Below are 22108 nucleotides of genomic sequence, written 5' to 3' on the forward strand. Positions count from 1 at the left end.
GTGATATGAACTGCAATGGAGTTGAACAGAAGCCAACAAACATGTCAAAGTGAGGATATTTTTCTTTACATTTGTGAAAGTTCAAAGAAATATGAAACAGTGGTGTATGCAGTGTTTATGTTCATTAGCAGGACTTCCACCTGTAAACATCTCTTCTGCGGTTTTTCCCAACTCCCAGAGCAGACTGCTAGGGGCTGTTACGAGGAGATGGGACCCTCCCGTTAGCACAAGGTCCTCTTGTAACAGGATGACTTCATTGGAGACAACCCTGTGTAGCCCTTAAGCCTCTTGGTTTCCATTCAGGTTTAAGTGGGTCTACACCAGAGTTTATAGGTAACAGCAGTCATGTGACACAGGCACACGTGGGAATGAAGAGGCACCCCAAGTAGTTCCCTAAATCTACAGAAGCTAACCAGAACACCCAACTATTTTAATAGGAAAATAGAGAATAGTGGTGGGTAATGCCTGATCTTCTTCAGCATTAGAGTTTACATTCTTTGTCAAGTTCCGTTTCAGTGGTTATTGACAACTCTTGAGTCTTTCTGCTGCTGGATGAAACTACTAAACTGGTGGCAGCAATTGCTGCTTGGAACACAGTGCTCATTTCAAATCAAGAGAGGTTCCAGTTTTTAAAAGGAAGTTTTATTTTAACAATTTTCACTTGAGCGCAAACACCTAAAAGTAAATCACAATACAATGAAAGATTAAATCAAGGCCTCAGATTTCATACGAACACCAAGACCAAAATCCTAAAGGTAGCCGTATTGCGTCTCACATTTCCCCATTAACTTAAAAAGCTTAAATGTGCCTTACAAGATATTAAAAAGAAAAAACTAGAACTAACATGCCAAATGTTCACTTTTGAGATTCCAACACAGCTCCTATATCTTGTTTGTACAAAAAGGCATGTTCTTGAACATGCTCTGAAAACAGCGTCTGGTGTTATATGGTATAAGAGCAACATTTAACATAATTGAAACAGCTTTAACCTAAATACGCTTACTGCTCAAATACACTCCTACAACAAAAACTGGAAAAAAGCTGAAAATTGTTTAACAGGAACTTCTTTACTTGACTTATATCCTAGATGAATGTTTCAGCATATTCAAAAATACTGAACCTGTATGTTTTAAAATGATCCTGATTTCACGTACAAGTAAAGCATAAATCACAAGCTTGTATTGCAAAACTGTTAAACTGGTTTGTTTTGTTTCGTTTTCTTAAAAAAAGTTGACCAAAAATTAGGAGACCAGTTACATTCCCCAGCCCCCACTCATATTGGACATGTTCGACATTCCAGCCATGCCATTCACTCCCATGGATGCACGATTCCCACTGCTGTAGTAGCTGCTGTTCATTGCACTCTGGTTGCCTAAGACAGATAATAAATAAAGACAATTCAGTGCAGAAGTGCAGTCACTTACATACATGGCACCACATTTCCCTCACCCCAAGTTATCCTTATAATCTTGCTTTATAGCCTGTACTATCACACAATGGAAGTGGCAAACTAGCTTCATATAGACTGGATCCAACTCTGCATCACCCAACATCTTCCTTTAATTTTTATTATTTTTTTTATTTTTAATCTAGTCACTGAAAGCTTTTCCTACTCGTTCATGTAGACATTTTCTAGCTGGAACCAAGTATTTGGACAATATAATATTTTGACTTAATTTTTTTTCAAGACAAGTTGATCCTTGCATCTAACTGCGTAACACATCCAATACTAATAAAAACATCTTACCATATCCGCTCATGCTGCTTTGACCACCATAGCCTCCTCCATAACCCCCACTCAACGGCTGGTTAGCTGGACCACCGTAACTGGATTGACTTCCTTTCAAGTTAAGGACACACATGTTAAGAACTTTGCTACAGTCACCTTCTACAAAAAGCATATGCCTACATGCTACCTAAAAAAGCTAAGTCTGCTCCTAGTTCACTGTGTACCTGAACTCTAATTTGAGAAGATTCTTCCCAATTTGTTCTTCAGTCAGGAATTTATTTGCAGATAAGCAATTATAGATTCTTATAGCACCCGAGTTTTCACATTATATGAACAATTGAATTAGAAGCAGAGGAGGGTGTTCCCCCCCCCCTTTTGAAACTATTTTATTTCTTGGCCATCATTCATTTCAAACCTATTGACCTAATCTGAAGTAGCATCTGGCAATATAAAGCATAGCCTTCATTATGTGGCTAACAGACAACACAAACCCTTTTGTATACAGTACAGTTGTACCTCAGGTTACGTACGCTTCGGGCTACGAACTCCGCTAACTCAGAAGCGCACACGATTCGCACATGCGCAGAAGCGTTTTCACCGTCTGCGCATGCGCAAAACGAATTATTCGGGTTACATCCTTTTCGGGTTACGTACTGTAACATGGAACAAATTAAGGACGTAACCCGGGGTACCACTGTATGTAGCTTTAAACAGCTCGGGGGAGGTGTCAAAAGAAGTTAGCATTTCCAAGCTGTGACTAGGAAACCTGCACCTGACACAGAACACCTTTCTACATTTATGTACAAACTAAATGCAAAATATGGTAACCCATTTCACATCTCTGCAAATCTCTTGCAGCTGAGGATATTAAGTTAACTTTAACTTAATTGTATCTTGTAAAGCATGAAGCCATTCTGCAAAGTGCTACTAAAACAGCATATACACCCCATACAAATAAAACCAATCACCACTTCAGAATAAAACTTCTTAATACAAGCAAAACCTGATATTCAAGTTTAACAGGACATCCAATAAGAGAAACTGAAAATGATTATACCACAATGGTGGTTCAATTCTACCTTCTGTTCAACATCCCTACCCTCCCCTTCCCAGAAGTGACTGCTGTAGGTAGAAAACTGTAGCAATATTACGGACAATAATCATCTCTTCTCCCAAACGCCCAATGTTACCACTCTGCACCCTGGAAATCACTCATACTAGCATTCACACATGCAGTTTTTATTTAACGGCTTAAATGTCAAAATGGTAGACCCAAAAGGTTTATATACCTGCTAATGTGTTCGTGTTCCAATCTTGAACGACCCCTTCCGTTTCCTTGACTGTGATTAAGACAGAATGTTGAATATTAGTTTTAGGCCACTGAGAATAAGCAGAGCTGTAAAAATTAGCCAGTTTTGTTAAACATCAACAGGACAACATGAAACTGAATTGCTTACACATACCCATTGCTCCCATCATTTGACTGCCATATGCACCACCACTTCCTCCAGCTGTGGAATTCAAGAAGAGTTCTACATATCGGTGTTCTAAGGAAACAAAAAATAGCAATGCTCTGAACACAAACAGTTCAGCTTACCTCATGCACAGTACAAGGAACTTAGCCACCTTGATGCAAAATTTGAAGGCTGTTCAATGCTGAGAATCATGTGATGTTCAGTAGTGAACATCACACACTCATCAAGTTAACACAATGTTAACATGCAAAGCCAGTATAGTAAACAGATTCATTCTACTATACAACAGTTTTTTTAAAAAGTGCATACATCTGCAGGGGAGCTTTAACTTACGCATATTTGCTTTGTCTTTGGACATTGCAGCAACAGCATCCTCATGAGTAGCGAACTCAACATCTGCCTCTCCTGTTACTCGACCATCAGGCCCAATTTCAATGTGTACTCTTACAGGATTAAGAGGCGAGAAGAACTAGGTAGAAAAGAGACAGTCATTAATTCAATGCAGCAACACATCATCCAAATAAAAATGTCAGGACAGTCACTTACATTGTAAATGTCGTTCTCTGTAGCTCTGTAAGGTAATCCTCTCATGTGCACACAGTGACCAGTTGTGCTTTGGAAAGTAGAGGATCCATCCCCATATCTGTGGTCCGACATCCCTGTGGAAACAGTCCATTCTAAATCTTTTGTATGTAGGACAGGTTTCCTCAATTGCCCTAATCAAGAATTCTTACCTCTTCCAAATCGATCAGATCCAAAGCCATAGCCATCATTATATCCATTATAGTCATCATAGCCACCATAACCTGCAACCCACAATTTAGAGTATGTTGAAAATAATCTTCCAACAGAACTCTGTTTTTGAACAAGAAAGCTCTATATATTTACCTCCTCCGTATGCACCACGTCTCATTCTTTCAAAACCACTTCCTCTACCAAGGCTGTTGTAGCCTCTTCCCACGCCCGGCCGGTCATAAGGACCTGGCCTCTGCATGGCCATAAGCTTGCGAGGAGGATCATAATGAGTGCGCACTTCTGCTCTGCTACTCTTGAAGATTTCAATGTACCTAAAAGGTTCACACACATAGAACTAGTTGAGATTTTTTTTATTTGCATATTAGGTTATACAATATAATACATTACAATACCACAGCCTTGGAACTGGCAATTTTAAGCCAGAATTTTTACGTTTAGTCATAGAAAATAATCCAAGGCTAATTCAGTAAATCAGTTTGAGGTTGCTCATTAAGATATCCCAACCTTAAGGGTTAGGGAGAGCAAACTAGTTTAAGCTTCTGAAGAATCACAACTGGAGGGACAAATGTCCACTCAACAGCACCCATATTTTGCTCATATGGCAATATGTAAGAGGGTTAGAAATCCAGCCTCCACCAGAATTCTAATCCATCAATACACTCCAAAAAGCACTGTGTGCTCATGAGCCCATCCTATGTGTTTGCATGGCAAATTAGCAAATGCAAAAAGGTGCATGCTTCAATTAATACGTCACAAAACTTAGAATAAATCCCTTTGTGACATTTTCGGAAATTATGTGTTTATGTGAAAAATTATACAAGAAAATGTTACATCAATATATAGAACAAGTTTAGTAATCACATTTTCTTATGGTAATAAAATGCTATGTGTCTTTAGAGCTAGAGGCATAATTGGTGCTATTAGAAAAATTTAAAGCCATAATCTCTCAACTTCCTTAAATATTATTTAAACTTGTTCAGAATGAACAGTTTTGAGAGGTCTAGGGAAGGGTAGCTGAACTAGCCTTTCACAGCCAGTTTGCACAAACATAACAAAAATTAACGTTTCATTATAAAATTGGGGGTGTTAGTAGGGCATGAAATTACATGTTGTGAGGTGAGCACTTAAGAAGAGAGAATATGGATTTAATAACAGTTTACCATAAGAAGAGGGACATATCCAACCAACCATCCATCCCCACCTGTGCCCTATTCTTTCCTTGTGTTTCTTTAGAGCCTTTTCAGCTATTTCCTGTGAAGCAAACTGCACGAAGGCCTCCCCCGTACTCCTCCCCTGGAAGTCCACCGGCAATGTTATCCCATTTGGCACGATTTCCAACCCTTCAACCCAAGGACAAATAACCCCAGTAGGGGGGTAATATTAACATCACAAGCCCAATCATGATTTTCTTATAGCTTTAAAATACACCAGAAGTTATACTTTATAAATTGCAGAATCAGTAAACCATACTATTAAACACTATAAAAGAAACATGTCAACAAGAAATACTTATTACATACTATTTAAGATTCTTAACTCAGCCTGCTTGCATAAAAGACATTTCTGTAACATTTTGATTAATATTATTTCCAATTAGTGCAGGATGTGTTAAGAAAAACATTAAAGCAGCAATTTACTAATAAATAAATTGAATTTAACAATTAAAATTCCTCTAAAAATATAACATGGTCAATTCTAGATCTTAACAAGAATCAAATTAAACTCAAAGATAATTTCATGCAAAACATTTAACAAATCTAGTAACAAAATCAAAGATTTTCATTTTCATAAACACTTCATTTCAAGACACTGTATATACATATTAAATTTCATGAAGAAAAAACAACTTAGGAAAAGATATTTCAATAGAAATCTAACACTGTGCAAGTTGATCTGTTCATCACAATTCATCAGAGTACATTCACACTTATCTGGACTACTGCAATATATTCCAAACATTCTGATGCAATGCTCACTTCCATTTGCTTTAACATTTCAGTTTCAATAGTTTTAACAAAGCAAATTACTTTATGACATACGAAACCTTGAAGCAAATATTTTTAAACCTATCGGATAAATACTTATTGTCTGTATTCCTTTTACATGTCATAAAGAGTTCTACTACAACATGTGAGCAGTTCCTTCCATCCATCCAACCAAGCTACAGTTATAACATTTATTCAATAATCTCAAATTTAAGAAAGCATTCTAAATGTTTGGCTGAGTGGAGTGGAAGAGTTAAAATAGCAACTTTGTTTCCAATCTTTACGGTTTAACCATTGGTTAATCCTTAAAGCTTTGCAGGGTTAGAGTGGAATAAAGTTTTACTTGCTAGATCAAATTTAAGAGGCAGTTCTCAAATTATCAAATAATTTAAACTATTCTGTCTTTAAAAACACCTAAAGCATAACCATACAGAATTGGCCATTCAACGATTATTTAATATTAGTTGGCTAGGCATTACTTCAGTGCCATTGCAAATCTAATCTTTACCAATACAGCTGTAGCTAGAACTTATACCCCACATACCTGAGAAAAACTGAACAATTTCTTCCTTGCTACAACCAAATGGAAGTCCTCTAAGACGTACAAAACCATCATTAGCAGTATCAGGGCTGTTAGGACCAGTATGCTTCAGAACCCAATCCATTTCAACGTTGTTTGACTTGAAGACTGCAAGAGGCACTTAGAATTAATGAATTTTGGAACATGGCACAGAAAGATCAATGTACGACATTCATTTGGAGAACAGGTTCACATTTACATACACACAGAAGAATAACCATGCATCTAAGCTCCACCCAACTGAAGAGCTACTTAAGTCAGTTACTATGTCAATTCAATCCAAACCTTCAACATATCTGTGTCCCATTGTTTCTCTGTCTTTTTTCAATGCCAGCTTCACATCTTCTTCGGTCTCCAGTTCAACGAAGGCTTCTCCACTTGGTCTTCCTTCCCTTGTGTAGATAAAACGGACCCCTGAAGATTGATTTAGTATTTTGCATTCTAAGAAAGAGCAGAAGAAGAAGTTGAACACACTGTCAGAAGCACCACTAACTTCATCAAGGACTTTAACTGTGCAAAGGCTTGGCTTGTATGGCTACAATCTAAAGTGTGCCCTTGAAATCTCAGTAGAAGTCAGTAAGGTTCTTTCAAGTAAACAGTTTCATCCTGCAGTACAAAATATATTATTTATGTAATTATATGTGTAACTTCAAAAAAGAACAAAAGCAAAATCAACTTAGCCATAATAACATTATGGGGGTGGAAAGCAACAGGAAACATGTTAATGTTGGTGCTTATGTTATGTTTTTCTTCTGTTTTAATGGAAAATAATAAAAATCTTATAAAAAAAAAGGAAAGCAACAGGAAACATAACCTTATGATCTTTTTTTATTTCTGTTCTCATTACCATGAGCTGTCATTCTCATTTCTTTGCAGTTTTAAGCATTGTAGTCCTTAATACTATTTGAAGTAAACTCTAACCAGCACAAACCTAACCATTGTCCACTCAAAAGTAAGTCCTACTGAATCCAATGAGGTTTACTCCCAGATAAGTGAGGTTAGGATTGGAGCCTAAATTGTGAACTGTTATATCCTTGAAGGCAGCTTCCCCTATTACCAGAGGGGAAAGTACTTAATTGTCCATCTTACTCCTTTTCTAATTCAGAGTTCTAGATTTAATCTAACCTGCAACACTTAAGTTGTTATGGAGGAAAGGGTATGGAGAAAAACAACAACTCTACAGCTTGTTTACCTTTCACTACAGTAACTGAGTAAGGGATGGAGCCTGCTCCATGGAGACCGGGGGGGGGGGGTAGACACGCGAACGGCTCTTACCGGAGAAAAACCTCTGCACCTCATCCGCGGAGCAGGACCAAGGCAACCCTCGCACTTTCACGACATACCCCTCGCCGCCTTCCGTGTTTAACATCATGCTGGAAGTGAGCGTGGTCTCAGTTTCGCCTTCTGTTGCTAGGGGGCAAACAAAGACGTCGCCACACTGAGTGGGGCAGAAGATCGGCAACGGGGCAACTCGCCCGCCCAAACTCGCCGCTCGCCCTCCCTCTTCCCCACTTCTCAAATATCTTCCCCACGTACACATGGCAAACCGAAATGCTGGTCCCCCGCGGGCGGTTTTTAGGGTCGCTTCGCCTCTACGAACCCAGTAGGCCGGGCGGCGGCGCCGGCGACGCGCTCTGGGTTCACTTATGAAATGGCGCCGACGGAGGACTTGCGTTTCCGCTCGGCCGAGCCTTGGCGCCGCCTCAGAAAAAAACAGGCCTCGGTCGTCGACAGCAGTCCGAAGAACCAGCTGGGCAGTGAGGCCCCTTGCTAGTCGAAGCAAAATATACTCGCGGAACCCGAACTGGAACAGGACTAACGGCTACAAAACTATGAGGGGGCTCACCTGCTTCTTGCGCGGCGTGGCCGAAAATGCAGCACACGGCGCGTGCGCGTACATCCCCACCCGGCGCATGCGCTGCGCTGTCTGCCCATCCCTCCCCCGCGCCGAAAATACAAGCGCCAATTGCGCATGACTCGTAGCAGACAAAACTCCCCTCGCCCCCTCCCCGCTGCTAGTCGAAGGCTACCAATCGCTGTGCGCTTTTATTTGGGAGTGCACCCCTAGTGAACTTAATGGTATTTACTTCTGAGTAAAACAAAGTTGGTAGGATTCCGCCGCCCCCTCCCGCAACAACCGATACTGCTCTGGTCCTGCGCCTGCCCAACTCAATCCCCACTCATCGTACGCATGCGCCGAAGAACAAAGCCAACCCCCTCCCCTCAAGTTCGCTCTTTTGATTTGCCCTTACAAGCAAGACTACTAGGCCTATACCCTTCATTGCATAATCAAGCGGTGGAGTCATCCATGTTGTACGTGCTTTCAACGCATACGGGAATGGCTATCAAACATGGCAGCAAAGACAAATCACATTTCGCTCAAGACAGAACCAATGGCACCGCAAGCTATACCAGTATAAGACTAATGTACAATGTCGGTATAATTAGCCTCTTCCAGCTCAAAATGGCACAGGAACACAAATGGCGCTAAAAGTACCTTAATAAAATATGCTGCGGGCTACACAGACCTAACGATTCCTTACATGCTTTTAGAGAGTATTTACTTTAATGCTACTCCCTTGATGATCGGGGAATTAAGCCCCAACTAATTATTCTACCTCTTTCCACTTTAACCCGATTCCACACGACCTCGTGCGCCCAATTCTGCTTATGGAACATTCTGGTTCCATAATTCATGAAAATGGCAACTTTACTACAACATAGGCACCAATTGTAAAGTCCCCAATAATACAGCCGAAACCCAACTCCAACCTGAAATAGCGAGTGCCAGAGGCACTTTGTGAAAGGGGAGACACGCGGCAAGACAACGGCAGATTTGCACCGATCCTGCCGACACATAGAGGCGAGGACTGCAAGAAGCAACTTCAACCGCGTCTCCCTACAAGGGCGGGCGGCAGTTTCCAGGGCGCGGGAGTGAAGGGTCGAGCTCTCCTTGGCAGCAGAGCCAAGAGGGCGGGACAGGAGAAAAAGCAGAGGCGGGTCGCCGCTATGGATTGGCTGAGCACAGGCGGGATTCTTGAAGAGACGCGAAGGCGCGGGAAGAGCTCGCCTCAGTTCCTTCCTGAGGCCAGGCAAACAAAGACTGCTCGCCATGTATCCCCCCGCCAAGCGCCCCTGCGTCAGACCCAGCGCGTTGGACCGCAGCTTCCAAAAGCGCCTTAAGAAAATCACCATTGAAGGGAATATCGGTAAGTGCCTGGCCGTCGACCCGCCTATAGGAATGTCTGAACTTTGGTGTCTGCCTTTTTAAAAACTAACTCCTGTAAATTAACGGTGGCAAAAATGAAGCCTTTGCTTCAAGAAGGGATTCCTATTTATAGAGACAGAGCTATTGGGACGGCAGTGGAGTGCTCTTTTCCCGTTTGTTCCAGTAGCACGTCTTCCGGCGCCAAATTACAGCTAGGAAGACGGACGCTGATAATGGCGGGAATTAAGGCGCTGGCGCCTAAACACTGATATGGGCAGTGCTGTGTTCGCCTGTGACTTGCGAGCGAGCATCCACTGTTACCTCTGCTAAAAACACCGCTCAAGGCTGTCCTTGTTACCTATTTACTGAATAGATTCACAGTATATGCTTATAGAACATCCACTTATAGAATATTAGAAGGCCTTAATAAATAATAGTAACAAAAGCAGTTTTAAGACAAGTCACTGCAAAGGTCTGGATTGAAACAGCAGCAGGCTTCAATGAAAAGGGTGCAGGGGTTAAGAAAGAAAGCCATAAAAACCTGGAGCTTCTCATACTCAATACATACTCCAATACTTCTCCAACTACACTTATTTTCTGCCCTCATGCCTTCCACACAACACACAATATTTTGTCATTTGGGGATTGAAAACCAAGTTACACAACATTATAAATGCATTCCGAATCAGGAGCTTGGGGAGGAAGGGGTAAATAGGATTCCTAGGAGCAGCAGAACAGCCTAGCCTTGCAAGTGTTTTAATACCCCAGCTTCTGGAAAGGCCTGTGTATCTCTCTGTATTATACCACCAATGTCTCATCCCAATACTAGCTGAATTTTATTAACAGCTGCAGGGAAGTCCACATTTGTCCAACTACTAGCAAGAAACAGTGATGAGTGGGAAATAATTCCTGAACCAATTGCCAAGTGGTGCAACATCCAGACAACTGAAAATGAGTCTGAAGTAAGTAAGCATGCTGGCCCTATAGTGCTAAATGTTGCAATACCACAAATGTTGAAATAGTCAATGTAATAGCAATGCTTTATGCTTCTTAGATTACGCCACATGCTTTGCAGAAGGACGGTATGTCTAACAACCAAGTGACAAGATTACTAACACTTTCTTTTTTATCATTACCAGGAACTTTCAACTTCTCAAAAGAGTGGTGGAAATCTCCTTCAGATGTTGTACAGCAAACCTACAAGATGGGCTTATACATTCCAGACTTACGCCTGTTTGAGTAGAGTTAAAGCACAATTAAAACCAGTTTCTGCCAAGTTACTTGAAGCAGAACATCCTGTACAGTTTTTTGAGAGATCAGTCTACAGCGATAGGTAAGAGCATGCATACATTTACAGAAATAGATCTTGGTAGCATTAAGGGGCTTACTTTACATACACCTTGCTAAAATAAAATATGAAGTATGCATCCAATATAGTCATTTTAAATGTAAACAATACAGTGAAAGACCCACTGAGTCCACTGGATTTGCTTTCATGTGGGGAACCTGTGGGCCTGCAGATGTTGACTTAATCAGCAACAGGGAGCCATGGCTAATTGTCAGGAATGATGTCCAAAAAACACCTATTTCTGGTATACAGCAGCTGTGATCCAAAGTAGCATTCTGAATCTCTTAGAGTACACAGTATCAATTTGCATTTAAAAGCCTTTTCTATTACAGGTATGTGTTTGCCTCCAACTTATTCGAATCGGGAGACATCAATGAAACAGAGTGGGCAATTTATCAGGACTGGCATGCATGGCTTCTGAACCAGTTTGACTCCAGCCTAGAGCTAGATGGTATTATCTACCTCAGGACTACCCCTGAGGTATGCTTCCTTCTCCCCAAACAGACTAGTTTTAGATGCAATAATAGTACCAGAACTAGGAGCTCTGATACTGAGTAGAGTACAGGCAACTCCCCATTTGCACAGCGGTTGTGTTCTGAAACACCATACACAATCTTACCTTTTAGTCCAATATTCATGAACAGCAACTTGATGCTTAATTTTATGCAGAAACAGTCCTGCTCAGTTAGAGCACTGTAAACCTAGATCTCAAAACTTTTAAAAAGACATTCTGATGTCAACAGAATCTACCTAAACACTGTTGCAGAGAGACAATGGACTTATGTAGTCCTTTTAAACATTCTTATTTGTAGGATATCCATTTAAATTGAAAATAAAATATCTTCTGTAACCTTTTAACAATGTTTTTTTTGCATTGTCAGGAGCCTGCAATCCATTTTCTTAAGTTTACTAAGCATTGAGAAGGCTGGAGTCCTAACCCTATGTACTTGGGAGCAAATTCAGTTAATCACACTTCCTTCCAAGTCAGCATACTTTGAATCAAAGTATTAGGCTGTATTTAAGCTAATTGAAAAGTTCTGAATATTAAAGTCTAAGAAGCTAGTATACCCAAGTAGTTCCACTTCAAGTATGTTTCAAAGTCCAACACTGATGATTAGGTAGCACTCATTTTATATATATGTAAAGTATACAAGTCTAAGTAGATATAAATTTACAGCAATTCGCTGCAGGTAAAGATTAGTTAGATACACGTGAGAACTTTTCATAATAATTCAGCGTGCTAAATGTTAAATTGTGACATTACAAATTACAGAAATGCATGGAGAGGCTACGCCATAGAGGCAGAGAAGAAGAACAAGGAATTCCACTGGAATATCTAGAAAACCTTCACTATAAACACGAAACCTGGCTTTATGAGAAGACAATGAAGTAAGGAACTCTTATAGCTTTGACACTTTCATTATGCTAGTTTTGCCCCCCACAACAAAAAGCCTACCATTTTTATCACTGCAATCAGTTACTAGATTATTATGCTTAGCTCATTATATTACTTTTTCTTAAAAGTAACTTAAATAATGCCATACTGAAATGTCAAAAAGTGTTACCTTGCAACACAGTGGCTACATACTTCTAAAAGTGTTTTAGGTGGTGCTTGTTGTCTTTAGGAGATGCAGGTGCAACCCTAACTTGACTCGGAAGTTTAAGCCACAAATTTCATAAACAGTTTAGAAACAAATGGGATGTCATTGAGATTCCTTATTTTCAAGTTAATTGAGATTTTTTCCAAGTTAACACTAAATGTACGTAAACACTGAACTTTGTGGATTTTGTTTTGTAGGGTGGATTTTGACAGTCTTAGAGACATACCAGTTTTGGTTTTAGATGTTAATGATGATTTCAAAAATGATGAAATAAAACAAGAATACTTATTGGAAAAAGTAAGTATCTTCCATCCTATGTTTTTTAAAGCCCACTTGCTTCGGATTTAGTTCAATCTACCTTTTGTAGTCAGAAATTCCATGAGGGCTTAAATGGCCCATAGCAGACTGTCCTTTTCTTCTTTACAACTTTACTGTTTAAACCATGGGGAGGCAAACTTAAGGCCCTGGGGCCGAATCCAGCCTAATCACCTAAATCCAGCCTGCTGACGGTCTGGGAATCAGCATGTTTTTACTTGAGTAGAATGTGTGCTTTTATTTAAAATGCATCTCTTGGTTTTTTGTGGGGCATAGGAATTTGTTCACTTTTTCAAAATGTAGTCCAACCCCCCACAAGGTCTGAGGGACAATGGACCGGCCCCCTGCTGAAAGTTTGCTGACCCCTGGTTTAAACCTTAGCTGTTCCCATACTGTCATTTGTATCAAATTTGCCTAGGGTTTTGATCAGAATTGTTTTCAATACCTCATTCAGGTATCTTGTTTTTACAGGTCAAGGCTTTTTTGACAACTTAGCAGCTAGGAGGATATGTGGAGAAGTGCCATTTTATCTCATGTATAACTTTGTACAGTCAACAGTCCCTGCTTTCTTTGTATGGACGTACGGTGAAAAGTTGCTACCCAGCAGAAAAGTAAAGTTTTAATACATAGATGTAAAAAGCTATTCAAGACACTGGGATTCAGAACCAACTCATCTTGTGCTCTGAGTTTCTGAGGTAAAACGAGAGAATTTGTGCATCTTGCTAAAGTATACAACTTAGAAGAAATTCTATTCATTACTGGAAGTGTCTAAAAAATTTACTTGGAAGTTGTTACAAAGTTGTTTTGTTCAGATTTTGTAAATAAAACCTCTGAATGCCTTCATCAGAATTTGACTGCAGCAAATGTTTTCTCCAAGACAACAAGGCCAGTACATTCACAAGTACTATAATGGCCACGTGCTTTCAGGAACTAAATTGAGACAGATCAGATCTCTCACCAGCATGAGGCCACTCTTTGGTGCATTTAAAGGATATTCTTATCAATACACCCATTTCTTAGTTACAGGGGTTCATAATGTAAGAACTGGCAGGTTGAGAAATGTCAAGATTTAAGACTAGCAGTGTTTTTTGTGGGGTGGGAGTTGTATGAAATTATGGAGGAAAATAAATAGTTTAGAACCATGAAATGTAATAACCTTTACCTTAGAAGCAAGTCGAAGTTCAACAGTGCTCTGGAGTGAGACTATATGCAATACAGAGGAACTTTTTTTTATTTATACAGAAAGACAAGTTTTCCTTTTAAGTTCCCCCCCCCCCCATAAAGGTCTTACTCCTCACCTTTGCTTAGGTAGATGAAGCAGAGCAATTAAAATACTTCTGAGTAAAGGACCTCTTGGCTAGTTGAGACTATTGCTAGTTCCATAATTGGAGAGGAAGGAATCTGGCATCTTGCTAAACAGCCACTGCCGCGTGCGCCCTGAAACCCGGAACCCAGCACAGCCCGTATTACAACCAATTCTTTATGGCTCGATTAAGATGTCGGGGAGGCTATTATTTTTATTTTCCAAGCGTGCCAGCAACACATGGCAGGGCCATCTTCAGCAGACACGCCGCGGAGAAAACAGCGCGGTGCTTTGTGCAAGGAAACGCGGGGGGCGGGGGCGGGGCGGAGAACTGAGATAAGTTCAACCCACGTCGCGCGACGCCCGACCAGTCTCCGAACCGCCGTCGGTCACGTGTCGCGCTACCCTCCATTTCGGGTATTTCCACTATCGAAACAGCTCTTCTCTCAAAAAACCCCCACACTATTTACAGCGCGGTCCCTTCCCCCCCGCAGTCCTAGAGCTAGTTACGTTCTTCTCTTCCCTGCCGTCGCCTCACTATAAGCAAACAAGGGCCCGGCGGGGGAGGGAGCGGGAGAAAGGCGGCCAACGGCCGGGCCGATTCCAGCCGTTTCCTTCCGCGGCTGCCTCCAAGCGCGGCTCTACCGCCTCAACTGCCGCCTAGGCCCCGGAATGGCCGCCGAGCGCGCAGATTGGGCAACACCCACCACAATGGCGGAGGCAGGACGTGGTCAAAGGAGAGAAGCGGCGGGGGAGGGGGGAGGAGAGAGAAGAAAGGGAAGAGAAAAGGAGGAAGGCGTAGAGCATATAAACGGAGAGGGCCGGGAGAGCGAAGGATGAGGGAGCCTCGTTGGACTTACACAGGCAGGCAGAGCGGAGGACCAAGGCGTCTGCGCCGAAGCCCCTCCCCTCCCCCCTCCCTCGATCTGCGCCAGCGCTCGAAAGCTGCATCAGCAGCAACAACGGCCTTAACGGCTGCGAATTCCTTCCGCCGCCTCCTTGCCAGTTGGCGGCGCCCACTCACCCAGGCCGGGGATCTCTGGGCCAGTTTCTTCAGTGTGGCACGGATCCATCGCGTCGGGCCTTTTTTCCCCTGTTCTTTTTGTGTGTGCGTGCTCGCGCGCAAGTCTGTCTTTCGCCCGGCGACGATCAAGGCGGCTGGCGGTGTCGATCAATCGAGCGTGGCGCTAAAACAATGAAGGAAGAATACGAGAGGTGGTTTAAAAAAAAAAAAGCCCTCGTCCAGCTTCCCCAGCCGGAACTGGCGTCGCTTCCTTCTCTCTCTCTCTCTCTCCCCCCCCCCCCGCTTCCCCATAGCGCACCTCAAATTAAGGAAGATTGTATTTTTGAGAAAAGGCCGAATCCGACCGCGCGCGCGCCTCCTGCTTCCTCGCTCAGACTCACCAGGCTTCCTCGCAGTTGCTCTCCGCCTCTATAAATAACTCCTTCCCCCCACTTGTAGGCTTGTGACATCAGATTAAGTAACCCCTCCCCATTCCCGTCCGGCGGAACCAACCAATCGCTTGGCTACGGAGGAGACCGGAGGGGCAGCGTCTCCCCCATGCCTTGCTCTCCGTTAAAGCGCCAAGGCTCTTTTGTACCTTGAGGGTAGGGGGTCTGTGGGGCAGGTGGGGTGGAAAGAGACCTACTGCATCGACCACCCCAGGGCTGCAGTCCCTGATCCTCCCGAGGAAGAAATGAACGCCGCGGAATGCGCTAGGGCTGGAGCTGTGGATCGAGCTACTGGAATCCTATGGACGTTATTACTCCGTCACATAGTAACTGCATCCTTATCTCCGCTGGTGGTTCTGCTCCAGGAGATGATCTGAAGAGCCTTTCCAGACTTAAATAGAGGGGCCAACGAAGGGCAGTCAGTAGTATCCTTGCAGACCCTCCAAGTGTCCCTATTTTCTGATGTCCAGGTTTCTGATTTGATACCAGAATGTCCCATTTTTCCTTAGGATGTCCCTATTTTCATTGCAGAAATGTTGGAGGGTATGACATTATCCAACACACACACCCTAGCCATATGAAGGCAGCCCTGTAAAGGGAAGTGGTTTTTTAAAATGTTTAATGTTTTACCTATGTTTTTATGTATGTTGGAAGCTGCCCAGAGTGGCTGGGGCAACCCAGTAAGATGTGTGGGTTAAAAATAGTAAAATTATCATTATGGAATGGGACGTCCCTATTTTCATCCAAGAAATGTTGGAGGGTATGTCCTTGGTGCAGGGAAGCCAGGTATTTTCCCATCAATTTAGCTTCCAGAGTGTTGGGCTAGGAGACTAGGGTTAAAATCCCTGCTCAGGCATGAGGCTCACAGGTCAGTCAAAGCCTCTCAGCCTAATCTACCTCACAGTGTTGTTGTGAAGATAAAAAAAGAGAAGAACCATGTGTGCTACCTTGAGCTCATTGGAGACGAAGTGGGATAGAAATGTGGCAAATAAATTTCACCTTTCCCCAACATTCCACACCTGACACACAATGTGTTCAGTACCACATTAATTGTAGCTGCTAGCATATGTGTGTTGTTTTAAGACTGGTGACAAGTGACACTTTCCCCCCATGCTACTTTGTGAACTTCTAAAACGAACATGGGTGTAGACAGGGAGGGGCAGCTGGCCCCCAAAATCAATAAAAATACATAGCTAACTGAGGTTCGGCGCCCCCTAACAAAAGGCCTGTCGTCCCCCCCAAATCCCAGCTAAACCCATGAAAAAGAATGTCTGTTGCATCACCACAGTGAAAAAGTGTCAAAAGTGTGTAGAGCAATACACCAAGACACACCAGCAGCAGCTCACAATTTTGGCAACCTTTTGCTTTTGTTTTTTAAAGCTCTTAAAACATTGTGCTGACCTCTCCTGTACTGGAGTGCATATCTTCCATAATTTAAGGCGGTGTGTGTATGTGTGTGAGAGAGAGATAGATAAAGAGAAGCAGAAAATGCAAGTACTATGGCTGTTCCTCAACTGTGGGCCTTATCCCCCTTCCCCCATCTCTGTTACATACAGCCAATTATCTCTTGATCCTTGCTCTGAGCTGGCATAGTAGAGCACTAAAGTTTAAAGTCCAAGTTTGTCCACTTGCAGAAAAGTCTCTGGTTTCTCTTAGCATGAATGTATCATCCAAAGGTTAAACCAACAAAAAGTTTGTCTACCTGCTTTTAATGACTTCACCTGGTGTATGTTTGATTTGCAGTAAGTTACATGAATTTCAGTGGGCCTTACTGCTAAGAAAGTTTTTATGGGATTGCAATCTTACTGTTATCTCTTAAAGAATTCAGCACGTAAAATAATGTAAGGGGGGTCAATTCTTTGCAAAGACCTGGTGGCTGCACCTCCTAGTAGCAGCACATATGAAAAGCAAAGCATTGGAAGATGGTAGGAAAATATACCATGCAGGTTTTCTTCATGTGGCAGGTAGCATTGTCATCAGGGAGAAAGACATAGTGGGGAAAATAGGATAACTTTGTGAAGATCTGGTAAGATGTGTCTCTCCTCTGATCATGCAGAGCTCATTCTGGAGAGACTCAGATGGTATATGATATAGCCATGATTCCTAGCAAGTATGAGAAGTCAGAGGTTGAATTCATTGTACTTAGGCTGATGTTTTATTGTTCTGCTTGTTTATATATAAAAAGCTGTCCCTTAGTTTAATGTTTTAAAAGGCTGTCGCATCAAAGCACTTGTCAGACATACTAGGTGCAAAACATTCTATCTAAGCAGAGTTTGATAGCAGATATTCCTTTTAAAAACATTCAGAAAGCGTTCAGAAAGTGGTGTTGGGGGATGAGTGTTCGGATCCCTGGGTGTGGGGTGCCTCAGGGTTCTGTCCTCTACCCCATGTTCTAGTTATCTCCTACATGGACTACTGCGGTGCTCTCTACATAGGGCTACCTTTGAAGGTGACCCGGAAACTGCAACTAATCCAGAATGCGGCAGCCAGACTGGTGACTGGGAGTGGCCGCCAAGACCACATAAAACCGGGCCTGAAAGACCTACATTGGCTCCCAGTACGTTTCCGGGCGCAATTCAAAGTGTTGGTGCTGACATTTAAAGCCCTAAACGGCCTCAGCCCAGTATACCTGAAGGAGCATCTCTACCCCCATCATTCAGCCCAGACACTGAGGTCCAGCATCGAGGGCCTTCTGGCGGGTCCATCACTGTGAGATGTGTTCCAGTTACAGGTAGGTAGCCGTGTTGGTCTGCCATAGTCAAAGCAAAATAAAAAATAAAAAAATTCCTTCCAGTAGCACCTTAGAGACCAACTAAGTTTGTTCTTGGTATGAGCTTTCATGGAACCAGGCAGAGGGCCTTCTCAGTGGTGGCGCCCACCCTGTGGAACGCCCTCCCACCAGATGTCAAGGAAATAAACAACTATCTGATTTTAAGAAGACATCTGTTTAGGGAAGTTTTTAATGTTTGAAGTTTTCTTCTGTTTAATATTTTTGTGGGAGCCGCCCAGATGGGCGGGGTATAAATAATAAATTCTTATTCCTTATTTTTACAAATTTTGGCTGGGCAACAATACATGTGGGTCACAGAAGATTAGAAAAGGAAAGCATTTTAAGGCATAAGAGGTAAATTATTAGTCTAGTACAGGCTTCCTCAACCTTGGCCCTCCAGATGTTTTGAGACTACAATTCCCATCATCCCTGACCACTGGTCCTGCTAGCTAGGGATCATTGGAGTTGTAGGCCAAAAACATCTGGAGGGCCAAGGTTGAGGAAGCCTGGTCTAGTATGAGTTCTACTTTGCTCCTTAGTATCCCTCACGTGAGGTGTGAATCTCTAATTAAACTATATAGGGCAGAGAGCTATATATAGGGCAGTGGAGAAAAGATGTGCAGAAACAAAGTTTATTTAACAGCAGAGATGATGATGATGATGACGACGACGACTCCTATGGTGCTATTTACCAATTCTCTGTGAGCCACATAAAAAACATTTTCTTTAAAAACTGACTAAATCAGCTAAGTTGGGGAAGAGGTACCGGTAATATACATTTGCTTTCATTTTGAAGTAGTATGATAAACCAAAATGTAACAAAAGTTTTTGAGTCTCTAGAACTTTTTATCAAGCTGAATATTAAAGCAAAGTGAAGTAGGCTAAAATATTGGTTCCATTAGCATGACAGCTCCTACATTCTGGAACTCCCTGCTTATGATGCATACTTCTAGCTGTTGATTTGCCTGCATATAAGGCTGAATAATTAGACTTCAATTAGACTTACTTCCAACCTAAAGAGTGCTTAATTTTGGCTGGATAATCCCCACTATTTTTCTTTTTAAAAAATATCCAAAGGGACTAATGGCATACAGTGGTGAATTATATTAGAAGTTGTCTGATTAGTTAAAAGATAAACTGGATTTCTACATGTCTTTTGCCAGTTTTCCTTCTAAATAAACTGCAACAATCTGCTTATCCATTTGTATCAACAAGGCATGCAATACGCTAGAAAAACAAAGCATATTGGATATTGTATATACTGTACCAGTCTGAGAGAGGGGGGAAATGTTACCAGTTTCTGGTAACAGAACCACAGATCGGAAAATAGATCTGAAATACAGCCTTGAATGTTGAGGGAACTGGCACTGTCCTTCCAGCTTCACCTGGCTTTCAGCAACTTTGCCATATGCCCATTCTGTTCATTGCAAAGAGCAACCCTAATACCATTTAAAACAGCTGCAGATGATTTGATAAGAGCTGCTACTTTATCTGAAATGGCAAAGAGGCAGAAGCCACTGCTCGGAGCCAAGTCAGCAAAAGATAAGTTTAAAGTATCAACCTATACCATAATTTTCCAAGTAAGAACGTTTCCAGTGAAATGTTGTATAACCCCAGGGATGAAGGTAAAAAAGAGAAGCAGTTGTCACAAAGACCAAAGTGGGGGAAGAGCTTTTGAGTTATAATAAAATATTGATGTGCACTGTAGTGTTACTGATTAGATTTGGATTTATATATTTGTGAAAGTTTCTTCTGTAGCAATTCTTTCTGCCAAGAAAAGTGGACTTGACAGCATGTTCTTTTCTCCTGGGCCAACTCAACAGCTGTATCTGCCTGCCTTTATATGGAATGTTATGAGGTTTAGAAATGGAGCAGCCCAACTACTGGGTTTACCACAGGTGCTGTAGCTAGGCCCTCTCAAGGAGTCCTGGGCCACATTCAGTTTTTGAGGCCCCTAGTCAGTGGTCACTGGTGCCCATTGGACTTGGTGGGGCTGCTAGAAGGTCATGGAGGCATGACCAAGTTGTTCAAAGCAGCATTCATGGTAACATGGACATCCCAGCACTGATAAACTAATGAACACATGTAGTGGGATAAAACCCATTATCTTGATTCAGGATACAGACATTAGGATTAGATTTATTAAGAAATTGTAGTCCTGTTGTTTCACACTCCCTCTGAAATTATTCTGTTTAAGAATGGCCCCTTTAAACTCAGTATATTCACAGAAGCTGAAATGCTCTCCCCTTTCCCCCCCTAAAGACCACCCTTTCTGATCTCTAATAATTTATTTTACTTCAATACTGGCCTGATCGTTCCATAGAGAATGCAGAAAGGCATTGCTGGCCGATATCACATTGGAAGATGAGCAGATGATTGAACCCTTGATGTTGTGGCTGTTTTGTAATAGTGTTGCCTAAGTAGATACCTGTATTGATCCAGTGTTTGTGTGCCTGCTCTGTGGTCTATTGTTGCTGACAAGTAAGTGTTTTAGGTTAGGGTGCTATCTGCCTATCATCATCAATGTAGCCAGGATTTATGTTGGAGGGGGTGAGGCTTCATGTTAGAACCACAGTCAAGTTTTTTTTTTATTGATTTACTTGACTTGGGGGCAGCCCTCCCTTGGCTATGCCCATTATTATCATGTTATATGTGCTTGTAAGTTGTGCAAGGTGCTACATTTTTGCAAAGGGCCCCATCAAAAATGGTTCCCACTTCTTACTCCCAGTTCTCTACCCACACTGCACATTTTGATACATTAAAATGTTCCCCTGCTGGATCCCTGCTGCTGTGATGTGACTGACCACTGAATTACTAGGAGTCCTGTCCTCTAGTGTTGCTGTGGGGGTGGAAAGGGAGAGTAAAGGTCAGATTTGGTTGTTTGTGGCTCTCCATTGACTTCATTCATACAATTTCATTCATTAAATTATGTTGCCTCTTTTGGATGTGTGACATTTCATTCTTGGAGGTAACACCGGCCACAAGTAAGCATAAGATTCCAGCTAACTTCCATTTATTCCCTACCATGCCCCAAGCTCCACATGATTTCTCCCTTTGCATTGGGGAAGTGACAGTGTGATTTCTCTCTCCCCCCACCCTGCCCAAATTGGTGTAGCATTGTCCTCCAGCGGCTTAAGGAGTTTCACAAGCAATTCTATGTCATCCAAGTAATCAGTCAAAAACAGTATCATGCAGCTCATTCTAATGCATTTCATGTATTGTTTCTGATAGCTCTGGACTTCTGTGATTACACATTGCAGTACATAGAAATGAAGTGTGAGATGGATGGAAAAGAATATATACTATAATTCAGCGGCAGAATTATTTCAGTGATAGCCGTGAAATATACGGTAGCCTGTCAGTTGGGATAACATATAATGGGCTAGGATATTTTGAATCACAGATGTAAGTTGGCTTTTAAGAGGCGGGCCTATCAATGATATTGTAAGTAGGAAAAAAAGAGAGCAGGTATATTTGTGGCTTGTTTCTGTTATGATCCTGAGATCAAAATATAAAAACCATGTGCTATTCCAGGGAATGGAGCAATAAAAAAATATTGATCCATCAAACAAAATCCATTACAAAA

The 22108-nt window shown here is 42.0% G+C and overlaps 2 protein-coding genes across 7 annotated transcripts; one reads left to right on the plus strand and one right to left on the minus strand.

Moving 5' to 3' along the window:
- Window positions 1–620: 620 nt before the first annotated feature.
- HNRNPH1 (heterogeneous nuclear ribonucleoprotein H1) lies at window positions 621–15860 on the minus strand. 6 transcript variants are annotated; one of them, XM_033140248.1, is made up of 14 exons: window positions 15705–15860; window positions 15325–15487; window positions 7801–7929; window positions 6811–6966; window positions 6490–6633; window positions 5162–5300; window positions 4093–4271; window positions 3939–4010; window positions 3751–3881; window positions 3538–3673; window positions 3193–3276; window positions 3019–3069; window positions 1748–1840; window positions 621–1372 (listed from the first exon to the last, which is right to left on the minus strand). In XM_033140248.1, exons 1-14 carry the CDS (start codon window positions 15771–15773, stop codon window positions 1254–1256), a joined length of 1665 nt encoding a protein of 554 aa, XP_032996139.1. In that variant the 5' UTR covers window positions 15774–15860; the 3' UTR covers window positions 621–1253. The 6 variants fall into 6 exon arrangements, with proteins under 6 accessions (XP_032996139.1, XP_032996140.1, XP_032996137.1 ...); XM_033140249.1 differs by having other exon boundaries at window positions 3751–3863; window positions 7801–7935; XM_033140246.1 differs by having other exon boundaries at window positions 7801–7935.
- On the plus strand, window positions 9526–13498 carry LOC117041433 (deoxycytidine kinase-like). The gene is made up of 7 exons (XM_033140253.1): window positions 9526–9734; window positions 10580–10695; window positions 10873–11066; window positions 11414–11561; window positions 12355–12470; window positions 12880–12979; window positions 13469–13498. Exons 1-7 carry the CDS (start codon window positions 9638–9640, stop codon window positions 13490–13492), a joined length of 795 nt encoding a protein of 264 aa, XP_032996144.1. The 5' UTR covers window positions 9526–9637; the 3' UTR covers window positions 13493–13498.
- Window positions 15861–22108: the final 6248 nt, after the last annotated feature.

The sequence above is a fragment of the Lacerta agilis genome, chromosome 2 (genome assembly GCF_009819535.1).
Source record: "Lacerta agilis isolate rLacAgi1 chromosome 2, rLacAgi1.pri, whole genome shotgun sequence".
NCBI lineage: Eukaryota > Metazoa > Chordata > Lepidosauria > Squamata > Lacertidae > Lacerta > Lacerta agilis.

Bases quoted from the DNA above. Each gene is read 5' to 3' on its own strand.
- LOC117041433 (XM_033140253.1), top strand. From the start codon at position 9,638: ATGTATCCCCCCGCCAAGCGCCCCTGCGTCAGACCCAGCGCGTTGGAC. The intron at 11,067-11,413 runs GTAAGAGCATGC...TTTCTATTACAG, and splicing joins AGATCAGTCTACAGCGATAG to GTATGTGTTTGCCTCCAACT. The intron at 11,562-12,354 runs GTATGCTTCCTT...TACAAATTACAG, and splicing joins ACCTCAGGACTACCCCTGAG to AAATGCATGGAGAGGCTACG.
- HNRNPH1 (XM_033140246.1), bottom strand. From the start codon at position 15,773: ATGTCACAAGCCTACAAGTGGGGGGAAGGAGTTATTTATAGAGGCGGA. The intron at 5,301-6,489 runs GTATGTGGGGTA...CTTGGGTTGAAG, and splicing joins AATTGTTCAGTTTTTCTCAG to GGTTGGAAATCGTGCCAAAT. The intron at 3,070-3,192 runs GTATGTGTAAGC...TCTTAATCACAG, and splicing joins TCAAATGATGGGAGCAATGG to TCAAGGAAACGGAAGGGGTC.